The 24,570-nt window shown below is 46.9% G+C and overlaps 1 protein-coding gene across 1 annotated transcript in view; it reads right to left on the minus strand.

Moving 5' to 3' along the window:
* SHISA6 (shisa family member 6) overlaps positions 1-24,570 on the minus strand; it is a 247,855-nt gene that overhangs the window by 182,796 nt on the left and 40,489 nt on the right. The window contains exon 3 of the mRNA XM_035561924.1: positions 6,182-6,277. Within this exon, the coding sequence (XP_035417817.1) occupies positions 6,182-6,277 (96 nt within the window). The remainder of the gene's footprint in view (positions 1-6,181; positions 6,278-24,570) is intronic.

Here is a 24,570-nt window from a genome sequence, read left to right on the forward strand (position 1 = left end):
TACTAATGATGGGAGGAGGCTGTAAATTCCGCTCTGTAGCTGATTCACTGCATGTTTTGAAGCTGCATTGGGCCAATGCTGAGTTGCAACAGATGTAAGCCAAGACCCCCAAATAAAAAAATTAAGGGTATGAACCAGGAAAGAAACTGAAATGTGAGGTTGTTAACACGAGACAACAGGGAAACAGCTACAACAGCAGGGAAACAGGACCGTGCTGGAGAGGAAGGAATCAGAATCCTCAAACTGCTAATGATAATTAAATTAATAAATCTCTTCTCTCCCCCCCCCAATCATATTTACATGCAAATGAACCAGTAAAACTGGTTTCTGAGCTGCTGCTTTTAAAAGGATCTCAGCTTTTTGTATGCCAGGGCCTCCAAAAGGAACAGAAGTGTGTGTAAAAGGATGGGATGTAGTGCCAACAAGTATAAATACCCGATCCCATTTTACCACATTGTATCACGTCTAGGGTCTATGCAGAGCTCACAGCATGCTGAATGTTATAAATCCACTGAGGTGTCTGCATAAAGATTTGTTTGCATACAGACATGTCATTTATAAAATACAGAGCCTGTCAGATATTCGTCAGCTCACAGAAAAACCAATGAAGGTGGAAAGAATGTGCAAATGAGGCAGTACAATGGATGGGTAGATCAAGACATCTCAGGAAGAAAATGATCTGATCCTCATACTGACATGGGATGTTCCACAGCCCTATCATTATCAATGTGCTTTTCTACGAGCCACACTCACACAAACTTGGCGATGCTGCCTTGGGCAACAACCCCAACCACCCTGCAGTGGGAGCTGGGAAAGCTCCAGAGCTGTGAGGGCAGAAGAAGATTAGAAGTGGAGCTGCCGCCCACCTCAGCTGGCTGAGACACCGAAGCAGCTTGGGAAGATCTTGGTTGCTAAGTATGATCTGGAGCTGCATTGTCCTCTTTCATGTTTGTAGGAGGATCCCTCATAACAAAACAAATGTTGTCAGAAAGAGCAAGCTGCTGCTTTATTCCCTAAATTTGTCTTGCAATAAACCTGTGTGATGACTCCATTGGCATTAGGCCCTCCATCTCCTGGTACAGGCACACTGTGAGAGCACAGTGGAATACCGAGAGTGATCCGAATCCCCAGGAAGCTGCCGGGCGCTCCCCAACAAGCCGAAGGTCTGGCCATGGACTGGCAGCAGATGGTGGCAAGACACCTCCCTCAGCTTGTGCTAAACGGAGCCCACGGGCAGGCAAGCAAGTGAGGAGCAGCCATGAGACTCAGATGCCACCTCAAGCCTATCAGCTCTCTCTCCCACCCTGGCATTACCTTGTCTCTTCTCACTCTCACTAACCCCTCCAGCTTCCAAACCTCAAACCCATGTGGTTCAATTAGAAGATGGAAGAACCCATCTTCCACTGCTCTGACACCAGGGGATATGTGGTCTGTCTGTCCTTAGAACAACTCTTTCACCTACACATGGTCTGGGAGGGAAAGGTGATCATTTTCTAAGGCAGGACTAAGTGAAGATCAATTTGCTCCTTTTGCATATGCGGGAGAAAAATGCTGATTTGAGGGAGATACTGCCTGTGAAAAAGCCAGAAGCCAACAACAGCAGACCTCTCATTCTCCCTTCTGCCTGTGCATTTCTGTGCATCGTTTCAGATAACTGGGAGAAGGATATTTATCAGGCGATGGCAAAGGGTGATGCTATGGCTGGGGTGGGTGTAAGATCCTGTTAAAGGACAGGTACCATATTCCCACACTCCAGGCATGTGCTCAGCCAAACCTGTCTCAGACTGGACAGCTGTACCTCACATGATGGGCTGCACAACCGAAACAGTCCCCCGGGCCACTCTGTGAACGCATGAGGTACCAACCATGCTGCATAACAGTGAGAACAGAAGCACCGGCTGGTAAAAACCACGTTCAGGTTGTAAATCTTACCATATTTGCACCAAATATCACAAGATACAACCTCACTGTGGGTAGCTGTTATTGCTCAGTCACCAGGCTCTACACCAACATATTTTTCACAATTCCCACACTGCAGGATGCTCCAAAGAGATGCCAGCAGCAGTGTAGTCAGTTTCTAACAACCATATCGTACCGTCTTCGGTATATAGTTCAATTTTTTTCCTGCCTACTGGCACCAGTGGAGAACATCTTTGGTGCCAATTCTAGCGGGATACTTCAAGAAAAAAGATTGCTACAGATAGATGCCTTAACTCAGAGCACATCTCCCAGCAAATCCTGGACCAATAAAGATTTCCAGCCCTGAACCAAAGGTAAGATGTCCCATTTCAGAAAGTAGTATTGGGCAGGCTGTGAGGAAGGACACTTGGTTCTTCCTGAACTTTCCACACGTGCTCTTCAAGCTGCTCCCCTACCTCTGCACCTCCTCAAGGATCTAGCATAAGCTTACAAGAAACTAGCAGATTTCCCTATTATTTCCCTATTATATGGCTCTGCAGTAGAGGAGTCAAAAATCCCATGTTCCTCACTGTTTCCTGACCACCCAGTGCTCAGTTTAACTTTTCCTGCAAAAGCTTCACTATATTTAACACTGTTGCAGCGTTACCAGGAAAACAAGTTGTTTAGATATGAAGTGAGCTCAGTGAATTTCTGCTGTCAGCAAAAATTGATGAAACATATGGAGCCCAATTCAAATTCTGAAATAATTTTCAGGGTCTGAGGCTGGTAGTGAAAATCAAAAGTCAAAAATCAAAATCAAAATCAAATCAAATCTACATTTATTTATTTATTTTTTTTAACATGAAAACTCAACAATCTTGATCTGGAGTGAATTTACTATTCTTCAAGACATGTTGACTACTGTGGTTCAATATCCACGTGGCTGCTTGCCCCGTGTTTTTTGTGCCTGGAAAAGTTTCTATACCAGCTTGTGTGACTGAGCAGAGCCCTGGCAGGACTGTGAGTATGGTCTTTTTGGGGTAGCCTCAACCTGGGACACCTGATATTAGCAGGAATCTCAGGCAGAGAATATGTTGAAAAAGGTGTGTTGTTGTTTGCTGGTTTTTTTAAATTAGGTTAGTGCACAGAGGAACATCCCATCTTCAGTGCTCCTGCTTGTTTCACGGGAGCACTGAACTCTCATAGCAACTCTCACAGCAAACAGAGCACTAGTAGCTATGTCTGTAGTAGCAACTACAAGTAGGATCCACATGAATTTCTCGGATGGCTAGATGGGGACAAGAAGTGTCTGGTGCCCACCCAGTGAACACTCATTTAGAGGTGCCGGTTTCTCCCAGGTGTGTCTAATAAAACATCCAACTTCTAGCTACCTAAAGTTTGATGAAATTAACCCAGCTGTGTGTCTCACCATGGAGACCTTCTATGGATTTCGGATTTATTTCTAGATCATCGTGACAGACTGACAGTGAAGGCCTTTACTGTGGTTTGAAGAACTCGCTATGTAGTGACTTTATAGACTTAAATGCCAGACAGTGATGCATCGCCCAGTGGAATGTCATATAAGAACCATAAATCACAATCTTGCAAGAGCTTGTGGATGTCAGACATGTGAATATGCTGATTTGGTATCCATGGAAGTTTGGCATGTCTCACATCTTTGTCTTCTGCCCAAAATAGACTAGCCTTTAAATATTACTCAGCACTTGGAGTCCTGCCACAGCAGAAGACAGTTGAGAAAACACCAAAAATGTGTCTCCCAGTGCAAAGAAATATTGAGATAAACTTCATTGGCTTTGTTCAGTCTAAAAGCAGAAAGCCATTCCACAGTGGTGTAATGACAACATAGGACGAGGTTATTTGGCTAATAGTAGCTGAGGTGGAGATTTTAATTCATGCATTGGAATTGAAATAAGATGAAATCTGAGCATGAAGTAGTTCAGCTAAAGCTCAGGAGTGTATCCCTTGCTGGAGAACTCATCTTTCCTGTCTACATGTACACCTGTGCTGCCAGTTCAATCAGAACACAGGGAATCTATCATGTAATACTTCCTGAAGTAATCAAATGATATAGGGTACAAACATAATGACAGAGCCCCTAAGTCACTTGCTAAAGCCAAAGGTCCTACTTTCACAGAATAGGCAATCAAATCAGATTGCAAACAAAGACAAATCTACACAAGCAAACAAGGCAGTTTGCCTGCAGAATGTGTGCACATTAATTACTTGCACCAATCATACATGGGCATGTGAATTTACCATTAAGAAGTTAGAAGTTAACACTACAGCATTGTTCAAACAAAACATGAATTTACAGGTAACTTAGAAGTAAATTCAAAGGGCAATACATTCTTTTAGGTCCATTAACAGCCCAAATATTTGAATTTCTTCAACTAAAAGCCTTTTTTACACTTTTATCAGATAGGGTGGAAAACAGCACCCTATCTGATGGCTGTTCAGAGAGGTGGCACACAAACAATCTGGACTCCTGTTGCCCATTCTCCCATCTTCCCAAGGATGGGAAATGTGCTCTGTGGGTTTTCCAGCAAAGCCAGTGGGAAAGGTGTGAAACCCACTGGCCCATCTAAGGAAGAACAACCCCCCCAAGCCTTTTCAGTTGAAGAAGGAAAGCAGGTTTTATTTTTATCTGAGAAGGTACTGGAAAAAAAGTATGTTGTACAGAAAACTGCTTGAAGATAACTCAAAAGTCTGAGACAAGGAGGCGGATTGCAAGGCTCTGCCCAGGGTTACCCATGTTCTTGATGAAGGCCATCAGGACACACCACTCTGTAGATCGTGCCTCTCCTGGGTACACTTTCTACCTCATCCTAAATACAGCCAGGCCTAATGTGTTAGGACATGACTGTAAAACTTCTTTTTGGTGGGGAGGAGAAAGGGAAATTTTGTGTGACACGCCGTCCATGAGTCCTTCCTTGAACCACTTTAGTTCCCAGCCCGCCTGAAGGTTCATGGTGGTTTTCTCTGCTTTCCTTCCACCGGTGCAGTGCCAGGCTGGAATTGCCACGTATTGTATTACAAGTCCCACGGGTGCTGCCTCAGCCTCAGTAAACTTTATTTAAGCACACACAGACATACACAGACAATATACATATATTTGTTTCTTCTCTGACAGTTCTACAGGACCAACACTGCTTTGGATGACACTTGTGGAAAATTTGAAAAAGTGCAGGAAATGTAAGAAAAAATAAAGGTCATTTAATAATTTGTGAGTCATGGTCATCCATGGAAACAACACAGGTGCATTCAACCAGGCGAGCACATGGACACATCTCCACATACAGTACATTGTGTCTATATAGGTATCTCCACATACATTGTGTCTATAGAAATGTACAACAGTCTCAGAAGTCATCAGGACACAAAACCAGATGCGTACTGGCATGGCACATGCTTGCAATCCCAGTGTCGCAACCCACTGCCAGGGCACCACTGTGACTCGGTCAGGGTGTGGGTGTGAACAGAAAGATGCTCCCAACATAGTCTCACTGTACACTATAAAAACTCACCAAACAGGCAACAACGTCATAAATGAACATTCATCTGGGGTTCTGGTGACCAGCTACTTCGAGTCAAATCTCACAGCTTTTGTGTCACCACAACTCCTGGGATATACGGTTACTTATCTAATATAGCTACAACTGTCTCTCAACATATATCATATATACAGTACATATACACAGAACATACACAGAGCAGTATATGTATATTTTTGTGTTTTCATGTTTGTACATTATATCCCAGATTATATGAACACATAAATATATGTTTTGGACCTAAAAAGAAATAACTTTATAAAATATTCATAATACCCCGTCCCAAAAAAAGCCCAGAAATTAAAAGAAATCCAGAAACACACTCTTGAACTGTTACTGCCTGCCTGTGGACAGCATTACACTCCTTCCCTTCCCCTTTATAAGTACAGCAGCACAATGGTGGTTTGCATCCATGCACCCAAGAAAACACAAAGCAGTATAAATTGTTGAACTGCAAAGTCAGAGTGGAGTCTGGAGTCTGGCTGTCCGACTCTACACTCTCCCACCATCTCCCTTGCTAGAATTTAAAAGGTTCTGCCAGGAGCACAGTATTTTACCTGCAGCAATATTTGCTAGACTAAATCTACTGAGTGCAGTCCAATACTGTTATCTCATAGCACTTATAACCCAGCTTCTGAGTTATAGCTTTTTATTTATTTATTTATTTAAAAGAATCTTTTTTATTTAGCAAAAAATTGTTTCCACTGTACCCTTCGTGTGTCCTCGTCCTAATGTGACAAACCCGGAGGAGATGAAATTATGGAGATCTGGCCCTCCACTTCGATAAATATCCTTTCCATAGTGACCTGCCAAGGGAAAAAAAAAAAACAAAGCAAAACAAACAACTTTATTCAGGTGTTTATATATATACAAATATGTGCTGTGTAGCCCCGCTGTCACCCTTTATATGAGTACCAAGGCCCGACCACATGGTTGCATTATTAATGGTAAGCAGAGGCTACAGCAGAACATAACAGCTGCAGCAGCAAACCCTAATTCCCATACGGACAAAGACTTATGAAGAAGAAGACGAGTATTCTGGTGCTGCCAAGTCATGAACAGATTCTGATAGGGGAACCAAATAACCTATATTAAACCAAACACCCCAAATTCCAGGGAATTTGACCATCTGTGTGTCGGATTCAGGTTTGCTAGGAGCAGCATTCCCAAGGAACTGGATTCACTCAGGCCTTCAAGAGTGAGAAGTTAAAAGACATCAGATGAGATGCGGCTTTGATTCATCCTGGTTCCAGCCAGGCCCTTGACAGCATTTGTTCACTGCTGCTGGAGTTTTTCTCAGCACAAAAGTGAAGTTGCAAGTATCTCTTTTGTCCAGGCTGGACCGAAGTGCCCATTAACAGTATGACAGCAGACTTTGTCTTTTAGCTTTGATTTATTTGCTCTGGTCCTTGAACAACATCCATAGATAATTCCTCAAGTGTGATAGTCTTCTGCAGAACACTTCCTAGGAGCTCTCTCAGTCCATCACAACAGAGTACTATCAACTGTTCAGGAGACATCCAGCTTTTTAATGTTCTAATATATTAATAAGGAAAAAAAAAAGGCCTTCTGCCTCCCTGTTACCATGCAAAGCTCTGAAATGAGGACATAGATAATTTTCCAGATACTCTTTATCATCTCCTCCCTTTTTCATGTTGGTAATTTTGCTATTCCTTTTATTTTAGAAAGAGGCAAAGATAAGATAGGTGCCGGGGGAGGGAAGCAAAGCAGCCGCAGGGGCTGGGAATGCAGCTCCCTCCCTACCAAGCCTCCATTTTCTCTGCGCCTTTCTGCACGAGCTGGCGATGCATCACTGTTCCTCCGAGCCACGGTGGCTGGGAGCAGGGCAGATGGTCCAGCACACGGCACCCGAGCAGGAGAGCTGAATCAGGAGGCAGTGGGGAGGGCAAAATGGGCATCACGGATCCAGGTGGAAATGCAGCCCAGGGCCATGTTCTGGCTGGCTCATGTTGCCTCTGACAGATGCTATAGCCCTTTACTATTTTTCAAACACAGACTGAATGCCGTGTGTTCTCACAGATTTTCAGGCTTTCTGGGAACATTGTGAAAACTAAAATGCACAGAGACTTTGAAACCTCAATACTCTGCAGTTTTCTTCTTTCCCTTTTTGCCAGCGATTCCCACCACAGTGCCTTGGCAACTCCTGCTGACTTTGCAGACCACTACCCCTGTCACCAGAGTCCCCCTTGCGTACAGGTGGGCTCACGGTGAGCACCTTCTCAGGGTCTAAATTGTGCCACCAGTCTGCCCTGCAATGGAGCCAGGCAGGCTGCAAACCCTGCTCCCCACCTGGGGAGGACACCAGCAACCCTCTGGCCAGGAGAGCCCAGCACAGACTTTGCCATCATGGGAACACGTTGGAGATCCTCGGATCACGTTGGAGATCCTTCTGAAAAAATGTTTGTTCCTATCTAATAGAAAAAGCATCCCACTCCCTTTCCTCACATAGTTTTGCTGGTCAAGGTCAGTCAAGTGCTCCCTGTAAACTTCTCAAAACACACACAAAGTGTGTCTACAGGGTTGGGAGAGTTAGCAGCAAGACAGTTTTCTTCTTGTATTTATAGCAATGCAAGGTGGTAGCAAAAGCCTTCAAATGTGCAGGCATCCACCCATGAATTGGCCGAGAAATGTTTCTAGGAAAAAAAAAAAGAAGGGTTTTCTGCTTTCACAGGAGAGAATTTGGTCTGGTCTCTTGTTCTCGTCTTCCTACCCAGCTCCTGCAAACCCTGCCTGCTGTGTTCCTGGAAGAGGATGGCAGACATTTGCCTCTGACTCCCTGGAAGCTATTCTTGCTTTATGCAAGATTTGTTCTTGCCCTGAGAAGCCTGCAGAGGTGGTTTGTGGTTGCAGTGCCCAATTCTTTTTTTTTTTTTTTTCCCCTCTCTTTTCTAAAATGTGCTGCCTTTTTTCTTTCTAGTAGGCCATTTTTTGCTCATATTCCATCAACTTGTATGCTCTCAGAGCCAGCTACTCAGGTGATTGGCACTTTATCAGTGTCATAACTTTGCAGTTTTTAACAAGGATAAAAGAAACATACAAATGTGTTCTGTTCCCTCTAGCTGAAACCAGGGCTCTCTTTTTATATCCCTTTGGAGGATCTGTTTAAGTCAGAGATCAAGAAGGCAAAGTATATTAAAAAAAAAAGCAAACATTTACTGGCAGATTTAAGATCATTCATCAGCCTTTTGCTCTCTGAACTTTGCTCTGCCCCTTCTTACGCTACATAATAGTTAAATTAAAAGATTCCTGTGATAACAACCTATTAGCATTTGAACAGGAGTCATGTTTTCCCACGAGAAATTCAAATCTGTAGACTTCAAGTAGCACAAGTTTTTCCTTTTTACGGGTATATTATAGGATGCTACGTTTGTTTTACATGGTTCTTTATTCCTGCTCACTTGTGATCATTTCTCCTGTCCTCACTGTGTAGAAATGCTGGTAACAAGCTTTTACGTTCAGGAGTGCCTTGGGGGCTGCTGGTGGGCCCAGCTCAGGACCTGTTATTCAAGCAGACTTTTTCATCTCTTCTTGACAGATGTTTCACATTGAACCTGAATGCTCCTCCATACCTTACCATCTCTGCATGTGTCCAGGAGCCACAGCAGAGCTGAAAGACCTCAAGCAAAGGACACAGGGCTGCAGGACAGTGTAGGTACTGACAGGGCTATGCATAACCAGAGAACATCCCTGTTTCATTCTTCATTGGGGATGTCTTCCTCCTTCCTCCTTTAGTTGTGTGTGTGCTCACCTAGGGGCTGGGCATCTTTCCATGGTCACTGGAGAGGGTCTGGGCCCTCCAAATGGGTTTTCAGCCATGAGCTGAGCTGAGCTGAACTGCTGATAGAGATGACTGTCCAATGGGCTAAAAGGGAGCTTAACCAAGGTGTTCATTTTTAGTAGGCTGAAGGTAGGTCTTTGCCTTATGGTGAGAGAGCTAAAAATGCCCTGATTCCTGGCAAAACAAGCGTAAATGGATCTATTTTTAATTCATTTCAGACATCTGAGATATTTTTATTGCTAATCAACACCCATCCAAGCAAACCCTGCCATTCCAGACAGAAAGGACCCCTCTGTAACCCAGCAAGGCTCCTGGAGCCCACCCTGGAGCTGGAGGCTGCCAGCCCCGGGCTGCCCAGCAGGGTCAGGTGGAGGCACAGAGCCGCTGTGGGACCCCGGGCGTGCAGGCACATGGAGAACCCTGGGCTAGATCTGCTGGGGAAATGGGGTGGGGACAGTTTGGTGGCTCTCTTGTACCTGCTGTCCACAGGCACCATTCACGTTGCTCTCCCTCCTCCCTGATGTGAGAGCACATCACAGCAAAGCTGCCTTTTGATGGTGCATTTCCCTGGGACAAGCTGTTCCGTGGGCTGCAGCTACCGGGAGCTGAAACCCACCACCTGAGAACTAAGAAAAGTCAGGCAGAGCCAGAGCAGCAGATCAGTGCCACGAGTGAGGCGAGGCAGCCCAGCCCTGCACATTCATGCCCTCAGGCTCCCAGCATACCTTCCCTCTTTTACAGCTCCTGCTTTGGGTGGAATTAGCTGCTGTCTGATGGTTTTCCACACCCAGGTGTCCTACCCAGCTAGCTGGTGTTATCTCTCTCCGGGGCTTGTTGGTAGCCACCGAGGGTCACATCCAGCATCACCATCACCTGACCAGCCCCGAGCCGGCCGGCTGGGCAGCTGTGTCCCCTCCCTACGCCTCTGCCCCACGTTCACAAGGGGAGCTCCCCGGCCTGCGAAGCACCAGCTGATCACTGAACAAGGAGACCTGAACAGGAGCCAGATTTGGTCTCGACAGAGCCTCACAGCATGCCCTACTTCCAAAGCGACACAACCACCCACCTACCTGATCTCACAGCATGGAGCATGCTATCTTCCAATACAGTATTTCTGGGGCGATTTTGCATCCATAAGATCTATTTCTTAGGACTAGGATGAAATATAAATGCTGCTTCAGAGCGCTGTGTCTGACTGCCTGGAAGAGGCTTTTCTTGCTCTCTTGCCCCCTGGTCTCACTCACTGTCATATCCGTGCGCTCTAATGCATGTAAACTCTCAGACGCACATGGGCTCGCAGGCTTTTTCATTAAAAGAAATGACCTGGAGTCCAGCAAGGCAGTGTGTTACTAAAGCAAATGAGGACTTACACAACTTAAAATTTCCAGAAGAAATGAAACAAGGAGAAACATGACTTTTTTTTCCTCTCTTTTGGTTATAACACACATCAGAGGCAGAGAATGGGTGAGCATTGTGCCTGCCATGAAACAAAGACATACTCTTTAGGGCATACAGCTCAAAGAGGGAACATTTCATTACAACTGCATCCTGCATAACACACATATGGAACAAACTCAGTCACAAACTGCAATTACAAGCCCGGCTCCAATTTAACAGAATTATTAGAGCTGAACTAAAATGCTGTTATCCACCTTTCAGAAATGGTATTACTGAGCACGGATTACATCACCCGGAGAAGGGCAGACAGGGGCTGTCGTGGACAGCCTTTCAGATGATACACACTGGGATTCTGACCTCCTCCCCGCCCCAAGTTTCCTTGGAATTAAACTACATCCAGAGAGGAGTCCCAGCACCTCAACACCTCAGCAGAAACTTTATTATTAGATAGATCTCCCGTCCCCCAGCCAGCCACCCCACATTAATTGTCCAGCATGGTATGGAATACCCCTTTGGCCAGTTGGGGTCAGCTGTCCTGCTTCTGTCCCCTCCCAGATCCTGCTGCACCCCCAGCCTCCTTGCTGGCAGGGCAGTGCGAGAAGCTGAAAAGTCCTTGACTCAGTGTAAGCACTGCTCTGCAACAATTAAAACAAGTAGGAGACATTTCTTCTCAGAAAGAGCAGTCAGGCATTGGAATGGGTTGCCCAGGGAAGTGGTGGCGTCACTGTCCCTGCGGGTGTTCAAGGAAAGATTGGACGTGGTGCTTAGGAACGTGGTTTAGAGGGTGACATTGGTGGTAGGGGGATCGTTGGACCAGCCTTAATGGTCTCTTTCAGCCTTAATGATTCTGTGTTACACTGATGAGAGGCTAGAGCCTGAGCTGGAAAACGTCATGTGGAATGTGTGGAACAAGGTGGATAAGGCTGCAATTTGCTAGGTCCTGCATTTTTGCCACCTAACCTTACCTATATAAGTGGCCTAGAAGAAAGCTGGAGAGGGACTCTATCAGGGAGTGTGGCCATGGAACCAGGAATAATGGCTTTGAAAAAATGGAGGGGAGATTTAGCTTAGATGTGATGTGAGGAAGAAATGCTTCACTCGGAGCACAAAGCACACATGAGAATTAGGGCTGAAGACGCACCTTGCTTCTGTTCTTTTCTGTAAAGAATAGAATGAAATTACCTAAAAAACAGTGTTAAAAATGAACCCAGGGCACAGGATGGGAAGTGCAGGGCAGTCCCTGTGGCCAAGGGGCAGCCTTTCTCTCTGGCAAGCCAAATGGCCTGGGGGAGCCAGACCCAGAAAAAGAGCCCTCAGCCCCCCCAACCCTCCTCCTTGTCCACGTGAGGGCATCTTCCAGGCCGCTCCCAACACAGCCGCCTCTGGCCACGCATGGGCCACTCCATCACAGAGGCTTGCTGAGGTCACAGTGGCCACCCCTGCCCCCCCCTTTGCTGCAGGCCCTATAAAACAGGCCCCCTGCAGCTGGCCCACCATTTGCTGAGCATCTAGGCCCTCTGACTGCCAGCTTGTGCGGCAGGAAGGAGACTGGAGCAAGGTGAGCAGCAGGCCTCTTGGTGTGCGAGGACAACGATGCAGTCCAGTGAAGCACCAAGAAGGAATGCACCTGACCAGAAGGAGACATGTCATGGGTGGAGGGATAGCGCTGGTGGCACAAGAGACATCAGTGCCCAAGGGAACTCTGGCGCCCAGCCCACAGACAGGTACAGGCAGTATCACTGGCACCGCAACAATGTGGGGAACAGGCCGGTCCCTCAAACACCTAGCGACAGGGGGCCTGGGCCTTACCATAGGAGCAACGGTGACGTGGGGCAAAGTCAGGAACATCAGGCAGACAGTCACAGGGAGCAGAGGTGTGCCCATAGTCAGGAGCACAGTGCGGGACCCAGTAATGGCCGTAAGACAAATGGCAGCATCAGACCCATGCATGAAAATCAAACTGATGGTGGCATGGGACGGAGGTGTGGAACTGGACGATCCCCTGGTTCGGCACCTTGGCCAGAAAACATTCCAGATGGAAGGCACCCCGTTTGGGCAGTCCCAGGCAAAGACCGGCTTAGCCTTCTGCCGAACACCATGGAGCCCATGGAACTGGATCCACCAGATGTGGAGGAACGGATGGAAGTGGATCCACCTTGGCCAGAAGAGACCTGGGACTACTGTGGCATGTCTTTGTGCTCTGCCATCCGAGAGCACCAACAGCATCGCAGGAGTGCCCGGTGAGCCCCCTACTCATTGCTCAGGCTCCATTGCAAGCATTAGTTTGGAGCCACCAAACACCATGGACATCTCACAGGCTTATCTGCAAGATGTCCAGGCAATAAACAGCTCTTGCCGATTCTCAGGGGTTGTGTGAGCGCTTCTTTTTTTGGGGGGGAATGGGCTGAAGTTGTGCCAGGGGAGGTTTAGGTTGGATTTTAGGAAAAACTTCTTTACTGAAAGGGTTGTTCAGCATTGGAATGGGCTGCCCAGGGAAGTGGTCGAGTCACCACCCCTGGAGGTCTTTAAAAGACGTTTAGATTTAGAGCTTAGTGATACGGTTTAGTGGAGGACTTGTTAGTGTTAGGTCAGAGGTTGGACTAGGTGATCTTGGAGATCTCTTCCAACCTAGGTGATTCTGTGATTCTGTGATCTCTGTGGGGAAAAAATATATCCTTTTTTTTGGGGGGGAGACCCACAGCCTACCTGTTTCTGAGCTGCTCCTTTCTGCTGGAGTGCTTCTTCTGGAGCTACTTTGCACAAACCAGCAGAGTGAGACAAAGGATGTGAGCAGCCAAAATGACTGTAAGGTGTTTGCTGAGCACAAGACAGACGGCTCCGCATCATGCACATCTGTCTGTCCTGTTCATTAAACACAAAAGTCTCTGAAAGCAAAGGGAGGCACAGCTGTAGACCCCCAGATTCTCTTTTTTGAGGCTGGGGAGCCACAGGGGGCAGCCAGAAAGTGCACAAACCTCCTCAATCGGAAGTCAGGGGTGTTAGACACAGCTGTGGGCTACACTGACGGACACATTTGCAGTCAGGTCAGGCACCGTGATATTTTACTGCAGCATGGGGTGCAGATTAACAAAGATTACAATGATAAAAAAGGGCACCCAAGGGATGTCACAGAAACATTACCATTTTCTTACTAAAAAAGCAAGCAAAGAGTGGCACCTCTCACACTCGTGAGAAGAAAGCATGGTTAGGGCCACCACGGTGTGTTTTTTTCTGGTTTAATTCCATAGTTCTGGGATCACTGTGTCTACTCTGAAAGTGCACACATACGGAAAAAGCAACTGGGAAGAGTTCAGTTGTAGTTAGGATGAGCTGTCAGCATCGTGTAGCCAGAGCCTGGACAAAATGTAGTCCAGATCAGTACAGGGAATAATGGAGTTTTCTATGCCTTACAGATACGCCTTAGCTAAATTACACTGGTGGGGTAATGAGAGTTGTACTTGCCTCTATCGATAAAATAACCCTATCCACAAGTTTACCCTCTTTCAAAACCACTGCCACCTCCTCCTTCTCCTCCCCTTCCCTCATGCTAATCCCCTGTCCCTGCGTCACCCCTCTTGTTCTCCATCGCTGCTGAAGACAGCAACTGACCCTGCTTAAATTAACAGTCCTCAGCCCCGTGGTCTTCTAGGTGAGGGTCTTTGTGATGCCTGCAGGTCCCATGGGGGCTGGCTGAGTGCCCAGGGCATCAGAAAACACAGTATAAGGTCAGCCCAGGATCACTCGTAAGCCAAGGGGGAACTGCAGGTTCCAAACAGAAGGAGAGGATCATTCAGCTTAGGATGACTTCAGAATTGGGAGATCCTTGTTTTTCCTTTTCTTTTTTTTTTTTTTTCAGTGCAACTTCTGGCTTATCAGCTTTCAGAGAGCATCACATCTTCCTGCCTTCTTCACAATGAGGAAAGGTAAAAGCTTACTATTGACAACTGAATACTGGAGCTCTCAAATAAAATTATTGGCCAGGAACTGGGCTTTATGGAAAATGACGCACACTGGAAGACTTCCCACATCGCAAGAATGGGGAACAGTTCCCTGGCATGGGGTTTGTGTCAGTCCCAAACAGCAGCTATGCCAAAAATATGCCCGTTTACTGCACAGCAGAACAGGTGGCCAAATCCAGTGCAGCAAACTGCATGAGTCCAGATCATGCTCTTGTTTTTTTCTGGCATTGGAAAAGATGCAGAAAGTAAAGATAAAAGCAGTACTAGATTTCCCGATAAGTGATCAAGGCAATATCTCATTTTGTTAATTGTTTTCTCCGTTAAGTACAACAGTTGCCCTTGATTTTGCAATCTCCCTGGAAGCCATAACAAGCTATATGAGGTTTCAGAACATATCAATTTTTGCTATTCTGTTAACTTAAAAAATTAAATCTGTGAAAGCAAAACACAGGACTGCAGTGCTGGAGGGTCTCACCAGCAACATGCACTGGAGGTGACAGAAATACAATGATGAGCTGAGATGTCTAAATAAAAACACTTTCAATGAGAAAGGATTAAATTGATAGGAGAATAAAACGCAGCACCTCTCCAAGGCTCCGAATGCACATGCTGGTTAGCAGACAAGCCTGCTGAAGTTCCTGGTTCGTGCAGGAGACGGCTCAGCTCCCTGTGGTGTGCTTCTCAGCACCGCACAGCTGTACATGGGCATGCCATGAAGCATGCTCTGAAGCTCCACAAAGAGCAAACATTCGAGCCCCCTAAAGCCAAGCAGGGACAGTCCTTTCATCTGCAGTACAGCAAGCAGAAGTGACCCGATGGATGCGACGGGTCCACCAGGGTCGAGGGGCTCACCCTAATCACAGGGTGCCCAGCTGTCAGTGCTCCCCAGCCCCTGTGCTGGAGCTGCTCCCTCTGACATGGAAGGGAAGAAGGAGGGAAAGAGATGCTGAGCCTTTTCCCCTGTGGAAATAAGGACCTCTTTCCTCCATGTGCCCAGTAGCATACAGCTCAGTGAAAGCACAAGCACATCCAGACTGGCTAATATCTCCATAGACAACTTGCAGCCCTTGCCCACTGAGCACAAGAAAGCCACTAACAAGCCTGTGAGCAACCTGGCAGGCTTGGAGCTCCCATTCAGAGGAGTTTCAGACATGTCAGAGCCCAGCACGAGTGTAAATCCATTGTTCCCACTGGTACCAGGGAGAGCTGTGCCATCCTACTACATCCCTACATGCTTGGCTCTGCGCGGGGCTGGCATCAGAGCAGACCCGAGCAGAGCAGGGGGCTTCCATGCATCAGGGGGATCCTCACAGCTCAGGCTGTCCAAAACTAATGATGAAGCAGCCCTTAATCTTTCTTCTGCATCTTTAATCACACCCTTTAATTGTACAGCCAGGGATGCAGAGGCAGATCAAGTTTTGTATGACTCAGGAGGGGGAGAAAAGTTGTGTTTTTCTTTTTTTTTTTTTTTTTCCAAACCAGGTCATCAATAAGTTCACATATCTCCAGTACGCACACATTCATACTTAGCACATAATACCCTCTCAGGGAAACATAATAGAGACCAAGGACTGTTTTATAAGCCTGCTGAATTCTCTAGCAAGGAAACAATTACTATGGGTTGATTTAAACTATTTTATACTGAGAATATCAGTCATGATTAAAGGTTGCAGGTTTGCACTGCAATGTGCGTATGGCTTTATCTAGTTAAGTGGTTAGCCCATCCTCCCAGCTCTCAGAAACAAGATCTTTAATTTCCCTCCCTGCCACACCGCACTGGAGACTTTGCCTCTTCCTTGCCGAAAGAAAGGAGAGAAAGAGAGAAAGAGAGAGAGAAAGAGAAAGAGAGAGAGAGAAAGGGAGAAAGGGAGAAAGAGAGAGAAAGAGAGAGAGAAAGGGAGAAAGGGAGAGAGAGAAAGAGAAAGAGAGAGAGAGAGAAAAGAAAGAAAGAAAGAAAGAAAGAAAAAGAAAAAGAAAGAAAGAAAGAAAGAAAGAAAGAAAGAAAAAAAAAGAAAGAAAGAAAGAAAGAAAGAAAGAAAGAAAGAAAGAAAGAAAAAAAGAAAGAAAGAAAGGAAGGAAGGAAGGAAGGAAGGAAGGAAGGAAGGAAGGAAGGAAGGAAGGAGGGAGCCATCAGCTCCTTGGCATCTTCACCGTGCCGTGGAGCCGTCAGAGCCAGTGGCAGCACCATGGCTCACAGAGGGCTGCCCATCAGCGTCCAAGAGCTGCTGCAGGTGCAGCCCAGTTAACTAGCCTTTTGCTGCTACCAGGGAATCCCCAGGCTTTGTACCGGCAGCGCGGGGTCTCGGGGTGGCCTGGGCTCGCCTGGGCTGGTTTTGGCTTGTTCCAGCTGTGGAAGCAATGCAGGGGCTGTCACCTACCCTGGGCTGGCCCCGCTCTGCGACCAGCCTGTGGCAACAGCCCAACAAAGCCAGGCTGCCCCCGGTGCCAAACACCAACAAGCCCAGCAGAGAGACATGGAGCTGAGACCCCGGGTGAGCCTCAGGCCCTGGCACAGGCTGCCCCAGGAGCTGTGGGTGCCCCATCCCTGGCAGTGCCCAAGGCCGGGCTGGATGGGGCTGGGGGCAGCCTGGGCTGGGGGTAGGGGGCCCTGCCCATGGCAGGGGCTGGAACCAGGGGGGCTTTAAGGTCCCTTCCAACCCAAACCCTTCTGGGATTCTGTGACTAGTATGTTTTATATATTAATTTTAAGGGCATTATAAATAAGCCTTTCTGTATTAATTTGAACTACGAGTGCTAGTATTGTTGTAACTGTTAGCTGTGCTTTGATTAGAGTGCTAAGACGTTAATTAACTCACCATACAAATTCAACTCCATATACGAGGTGATGTGATCTCCTGTGGGCTGTGCAGGATTTTGTGTGTAACACTGCAACCATGAAGCATCATCATAAATCTGTTTTCTTTCTCCCAGTACTCATTCCCAGATGAGTATGGAAGAAATTCAAAAGTTTGCAGCCAGAGAAAATGCCAGCTTAGACGCACAAAAAATCTTTTGGATGACACATTTACAGAAACCACCTTAATTAATTATCTCACGAATATCTTGGCTGCTTTCCCCGTAACAGTGTTATATTTCATGGCTCACGAGTTCTCCCCAGCAGTGGTGAGCAGGAGGAGGCTGGTCCCACCAGCCCCAGCCCCGTGCTATGCTCTGCTCGTAGCACACCTCCATGCTTCACCATTTGCTCGTACTGTGCTGATTGCTTCCACTGCCTCTCACTGCTAAAACATCTTAGGCAACGCAGCACAGGGTCCAGCGTGCTCTCCTTATGTGGAAGCTGGATTTCTTACTTGTGGTCAGATCTACGAGCTTCTCCTGCTGAGACAAGTTTACATATGGGACTAGGTGTCTTGGTCAAAGCTATGTTGGATTTTAGTCTGTGCCTGTGCAACTCTGAAATTATTAGACCTTTAAGCTTCTCACAATAAACTGATGTTATTAAGAAACCTTAGCTCCACACAATGCATCTGGTGCTCTGCTTTTACTTGAGATGACCAACAGAGGTACAGCTGTTACAGTTAGCTCCGGGTGATCTCAGGTAACCGCAGGCAACCCAGGGTACCTCAAGTGACCTGGCTGCTGGAGTTGCTCATGACTCAGACCTTTCTGTTGTGCCATGAGAAAGGACTGAACCTCTGCTTCCCACGGACAACTCACATGCACTGAGAATTCACATAGAAATTAGAAATAACGGAGGACTGATGGTGACACCTGTACTGGTGAATGAGCGTGGGCTCAAAGAGGTGATGCACAGGAGCCCTCCTGATTCAGGGCCCTAGTCTGATCCGGAGCCCCTGCTCCTGCATTATTAGTAAATAATTTCTATAATGTGCTTCTCCCATTCCTTCTCTAGAGGGTTTGGGCCTGTGTTCAGTGTCCAAGGTATGAACATGGCAGAGCTGGACCTCTCCACCTACTCTACAATATGGATGTTTTTACCCACTTCCACTTGAATATTACAGTGGGCACCTCCACTCCCGCTCCCAGTCATGCATTCACGGCCGCTCCTGTTTCTGTGTTTCCTACTGCACCTCTTTCCTCAACAACACTTTTGCAACCTTCGCAAGGGAGCAGCAGCAACTACTTACACAGAAGAGTAACCTGAGGGGAACGTCGAGTGCTTTTCCAGTGCTCTGTAATCTGACTTCTGAAGGGGAAGCAGCAGGGAAGAGTTACTGCTCTGTTACAACAGGTGCTCAGAAATTATGTCAAGAACTATGCACTAGAGCAACATACTTCTGCAAAGGAGATGAATATGTTGTTACCAAATTACACTGAAAATGGAAAGTCTCCAGAGGATAAGAAGTGACATGATCTTTGAATCAAACTGCAAGACTTCTTAGTCTTGCTTTGGGATTTTGTTTTGCAGGGACTTCTGCAGCTTTGGCCCTATATTTCCTAATAACATCTCTTGAGATAGCTAGGTGAAATTGGTTTACGCCTGTATGCTCAACTGATTTTAAATCAGCAATTTTAATTTGGTATGAAGATATTAATTCCAGAAATGCTTGAAATGATTGCATTTACAAAAATCATTTTGAATAGGGAAGCTACAAAACTTGGGAACCATCCCCAAACGCACTTGGCTTATGAGGGTATTTCTCAACAAACAGAATTTTTGGAAATACATGGCACACACTGCAGCCTGCATAGTTGTACAATGACTTTCAGGGGAAAACGGTGATAACGACTTATTTTTCCTTCTGGGTAAAGCAGTTAATGGGAATGCAGCTGCTGCCGCCTCAGTTAACTCTGAAAAGCTGAGTCCTTACACCACGTTATCTCAGGAAATCTCTGGGAGACGGGATAAAAGGAGATGAAATAACTTTATGTATGTCATAGCCTTAGTGACTTTCTGAGGGGCCTGGTCCTATCAGTGTGAACAGAAAGGGCAGAGAATGTAAAGACACAGATTATTAAATAATGAAAATTTGGTATTAAAGAAAAGGTTTATTTTTCCTGGTTAAGATGAGAGAAAACCTTCACCTGAAAGATACAGCAGCATACAAGTTACTAGGGAACTTTCATGGAAAGGGAAGTGAAGGAAATTGATGAGGTTGACCAAGGTGGTTGACCAAATGGCATAAGTGATGAAGCACTCCACTGGTAAACGAGAAGAGGAAAATGGCTTCAGGTGCTCTCTGCTAATGTGAGCAGACTATCCGTCACGGTTTTGGCTGGGATAGAGTTAATTTTCTCTGAGAGAGAAAAACGCATGCTGTGTTTGGACTTCATTGAAAATAATGCTGATAACACACTGATGTTTTAGCTGCTGCGGAGCAGTGCTTACACAGAGCCACGGACTTCTGTGCTTCTCCTGCTGCCCTGACAGCGAGGGGCTGGGCAAGCTGGGAGGGGACACAGGCAGGACCCAGATGGGACGTCCCATACCATGTGGCATCATGCTCAGCCATAAAAGCTGGCGTAAAGAAGGAGGCAGTGGGAGATGTTTGCCTTCCCGAGAAACTGTTATGCGTAATGAGCCCTGCTTTCCTGGAAGTGGCTGAATACCTGCCTGCGGATGGGAAGTGGCAAATGAATTCCCCATTTTGCTTTGCTTGCATTTGTGGCTTTTGCTTTACCTAGCAAACTGTCTGTATCTCAACCCATGAGTTCTCGTACTTTTACCTTTCCAATTCTGTCCCCCACCCTGCCTGGGGCTGTGAGGTGCTGAGCTGCCTGCTGGAGTTAAACCACAGCACTGCCTCTCAGAAATGCTCTGCTCTTGAAGCCCCATCCTGTCTTCTCATATCAAACCCCAGAGCTGATCATCTCACTGGTATTAAGCAATCCTCTTATATTTAAGAACGACCCTTAATCTGCCCCATTCATGGTATGGCTATAGGGAGCTCAAATCAGGGTTTGTCCTGGATCTTTTCTAAATTCAGTCACACTTTTAAAGCTGTGGAGGAAAACAGCTTGGGTGAAAATAGAGTGGCAAACGATACGGTACATGATACACAAGAAGGACAGCAAGCTCCTTTGGACTCCTGCTCTAATACAGTTCTGACATGAGTCTCTTCTGTCACCACTTTATTTTCTTTGTAACAGAAGGAGATCGAGCCAGAGGATTCGATACGGGAATCATTAGCAGTTGCCTGTTCGTTAATGTCTCCTCTGCTGGCTCTCCCCGCTCCTGCTGAGCTCCTGTCATCAGTAATGTTGCACTGAAGGCGCAGGACCACGGGTACGTCCAGCTGCACAGGAAGAGGCCACCTGGGCACGTCTCCAGCACTTGCCCGTGCATCCAGGGCTTCCCAGCGCAGACACGTGCAGCAGCTCACAAGCTCAGCAGGTGCCTTCCACCAGGGCAGATGGGAAGAAGTGAAACTTTGGTCGAGTTGCAGGCCCCTTAACAACCAGGCGTTTCTACCAGCAGTGAGGGCAGGGTACATGAGACTGCTGGGGTTTTTCGAACCTCTTCATACCGTATCAGCATGGAAAGAGCAATGTGTCACTCGTGAGCGGAGACGCAGAAACGCCGTGCTTGGGCTGGTGCTCACACTGGATCAGGAGCACAGGACATACGCAGCTCTCCGCGTGGAGCGCCGGTCCCTTAGCTCCTGTTGCAATCTGCATGCTCCTCTCCCTGCGGAGCAGGAGGATGTGTTGTAATTCCCCAACATTGCAGATTCCTAGAGCTAGCAGTAAGTTGCACCACTGCTGTCTGTTTACTTGTTTAAATGCTTATAAAGAGTTGCTTCTGGGTATCTGATCTGGTTTTATATGATAATTCCAGTGCTTACTCATAAAGATCTCCATAGCTAGGAGGAATGTTGGTAAATAGTGCTGTGCAGGGCTCCACAATCAAGTAACGTCCTCTTTTATTGGGGTTAGGCAGGCAGGGATATGACAGGGAGACATTCCCCCAGTACAGTGAAGCAGTCTAATGACACATCTTGTACCCTCATTAATGAGTGGCAGAAGGCCACCAACTCCCAGAGTTGCACTTTGATTTGTGCCCTGGAGTGCCTTTTAGCATAGGTTGCTCCAAGCCTAATCCACTTTCTAGTGACGCTGCCAGTCTGAAAGCTATGCACAATCTGTGGAGCTGAGCAGCTGCTCGGGAAGTGAACAGCATCATAGCCAGTCAAGCTATGCTTCTTCTGCTGGAGATTTGCTGATCTAATTTAGAGAGGGCCTAATATTCCCCTTCTAATTAATTTGTTCTGTTCGCCTGCGACTGAACCGGCTTTTGTTCTTTGGGTGCTCCTGAAAAATTGGATGCAATACCTGATGGAATTTAATTATATAGGCTGGGAGAAGGTGATTAAGGGCAAAGGGAGGGCTGATCACACTGTATACATGCTTCAAGGGTATTAGCAGAAGGGAAGGTAGAGGCTGTTTTTTCACAGCTGGAGGGAGAACACTATCGAGTGATTGTTCTTCAGCAGGAACTTTAAGATAGAGATAAACATTCTTTGACAGCTGACTGCCTTTGCAAGGGTCAGATGTGTATTACTAAAGTTGTCTGGATCTGTCTCAGGTACCATTTCAATGGAATTAGGTCTGAACCTCACCCTTGGCCTTGTGCAGAGGATCTTGTTTCTGATGCTCTCTTATCCCCTTGGGAGCTGTGTGCTTCCACAGCAGGGAAAGGAGAATGCCAGGGAAGGCTCCCACATGGAGCTGAACACAAAGATATTTGCTCCTGATCTCTGCTAGGGCTAGCTTGACCCAGAGCTCAGGAAGCCCTGGACCTCATATCCCAGTTCTCAGTGGGAGAACTGAGTTTCCTGAGGTGCTTAAAGTGAAGGAAACTCAGGACTAGGGGCCCTTAGGTTCAACTTCAAGAGATATTCAGCAAAACTACACAATGCACCAGTGTCTGGTCACCACAGCAATGACCTTCTCTGCTTCATGGTATAGGAGTAACTCTTATTCAGAGAAAAGCAGTGGAAATGCATGAACGGTAGCTAAGGAAAAAATAGCAAAGTGAAGAAGAGAGTGGAGAGGAAGAACTAGGACAAATGAGAATGCCTGATCATGAGAAACTGTTCTGTTAGACTCTTGGGAAGTGCTGAGAGTCACACAACTGAAGGTATTCACTGATACTATGAGCACCCACCACGCTTTAAAAAGCACAAAGTACAGAGTCTTCCAGGCTCACGCTGCATTTTAAGGTACTTGAATAGCAGGGATGCTCAGGCATCCTGTGCCATCAGATCCCTTATGGAGATGGGTTCCAAAACAGTGGGGAGAGAGGTGGTCTTGGGACCGGGATGTCCAGAAAGCCAGAGGTACCCAAGCTCATAACCCCCATCAGCAAAAGACAGTTTCCTATGGCAAGGGTGGCTGCAGACTCCTGGAGCGCTGCACTAATCCAGGGACAGGCAAAGTTGTGACTTTAAAGGAAAATTGGTGGTCAGAAAGGTGACAGAGGATGTGCCTCCTGCTACCGAACTGGTGGGATCCTCCTGTGAAGGTGTACTATGGATGCAGAAAGGGGTGAATGTACAAGGCACTCCTGGAGATGGTCCTGTGGGCTACACATTCCTACCCTAGCATCCCCATCAGGGTGAGTCTTAAAATAACTGGAAATGGAAGAAAACTGTCAAAGCCTTGTTCTCCTTAGGAAATGCTGAACATACTCTCAGCTGGGAATCCAGCAGCAAGGGGCCAGGGGAAGCAGTGCAGAAGCTGGCTTTGCTCCCAGCTCTTGCTCTGGTGCCACAGGAGATGCCAGCTCCAGGGACAGTGACAAGAAAGCTCATGAGACTATGCTCAGTACTTTGAGACCCCATCTGCCGTGTTGGAACACCTCGTCCCTGTCCTGCTTAATGATCATTAGCTGGAGGTGGGTGAGAAGAGCCCCCATGTTAACAAGCACCTTAGTGGCAGAGAATAAGGACTTCCCTGCTGAGTGAGGACCCCTGAGCAGAACATCAGCACTTCTGTAGCATACAGCAAACATGTTCCTGCCTGAATGATTTGTCTCAAAACCATCAGGGCAGCCACTGAGTCAGACTGTCTGACTGTCAGTGATGATGGTTGTCTGATCAAGGGGGTCACTCAGAGCCCATCCGACTGCAAGCCTATCTCCCCAAAATACCTTTGAGTTATCATTAAACTCTCTCTCAGCTCCCACCAGACTTCAGGAGGTTTATGCTGCTGCAGCTACACTGCTGCTGCCATCCCAACCAGCAGGACATGGGGAGAGAAGCTGCTGTCCTACTTCTGTGCTGAAATGGAGACAAGCCCAGGCATACACAGGTCTGGACGTTCCCACACATATACCAATCTAACCAACAGAGAGGTCAAAGCTATTCCACCTGCTGAGCTAAACACCACATGGTCCAGGAGAGTGTGCAGCAAATGCTTGCAGATTTATATGAGAAAGGATTAAAAGCTGCTACGAAAACAGCCATGAACATGAGGTGCTTCACAACTCACCCACTATCTCTGTTTGCAGCCAGCTGGTGGTACCCAGACAGTCTGCATAGGCGGGCGTGCCTGGTATTATCCTGCCCACTGATGCACCAGGCTGCTGGATCTGCTCAGAAGCACTGAGCTCTTTAGACTTGAAGGTCTGACTGCACTCAGTGCTGCTGTACAGCCCCATTCTGCCAGCTGGGGCACAGCCTATGTGAGCCTTTCCCAAGCTCGGGAGCAAAAAGAAATGGTCTGTGGGAGCTTGATCCCATGCGAATGTAATGGTAAGAAACAAGAAATAAAGCAAGAAGAAATTTTCTGACTTCTTTTGACACAGTTGGATCTCAGGTCCCTCCCAGCCAACCGCAGCTGTGTATGAGCCATTGGACTGCACGTTGAACTGTGATTCTGGGTTACAAAGCAAGAATGACAATACCAGGCATCAGCTTCCTGAGAGCAAAACACATCCTACACTCTTTTTCACTATATGGTCCAGGTTAATTGGCTCTTAAATTCTTTGGGTGGAATGGAAATGGTCGCTGATTTTACC

Source organism: Cygnus atratus, chromosome 18, assembly GCF_013377495.2.
Source record: "Cygnus atratus isolate AKBS03 ecotype Queensland, Australia chromosome 18, CAtr_DNAZoo_HiC_assembly, whole genome shotgun sequence".
NCBI lineage: Eukaryota > Metazoa > Chordata > Aves > Anseriformes > Anatidae > Cygnus > Cygnus atratus.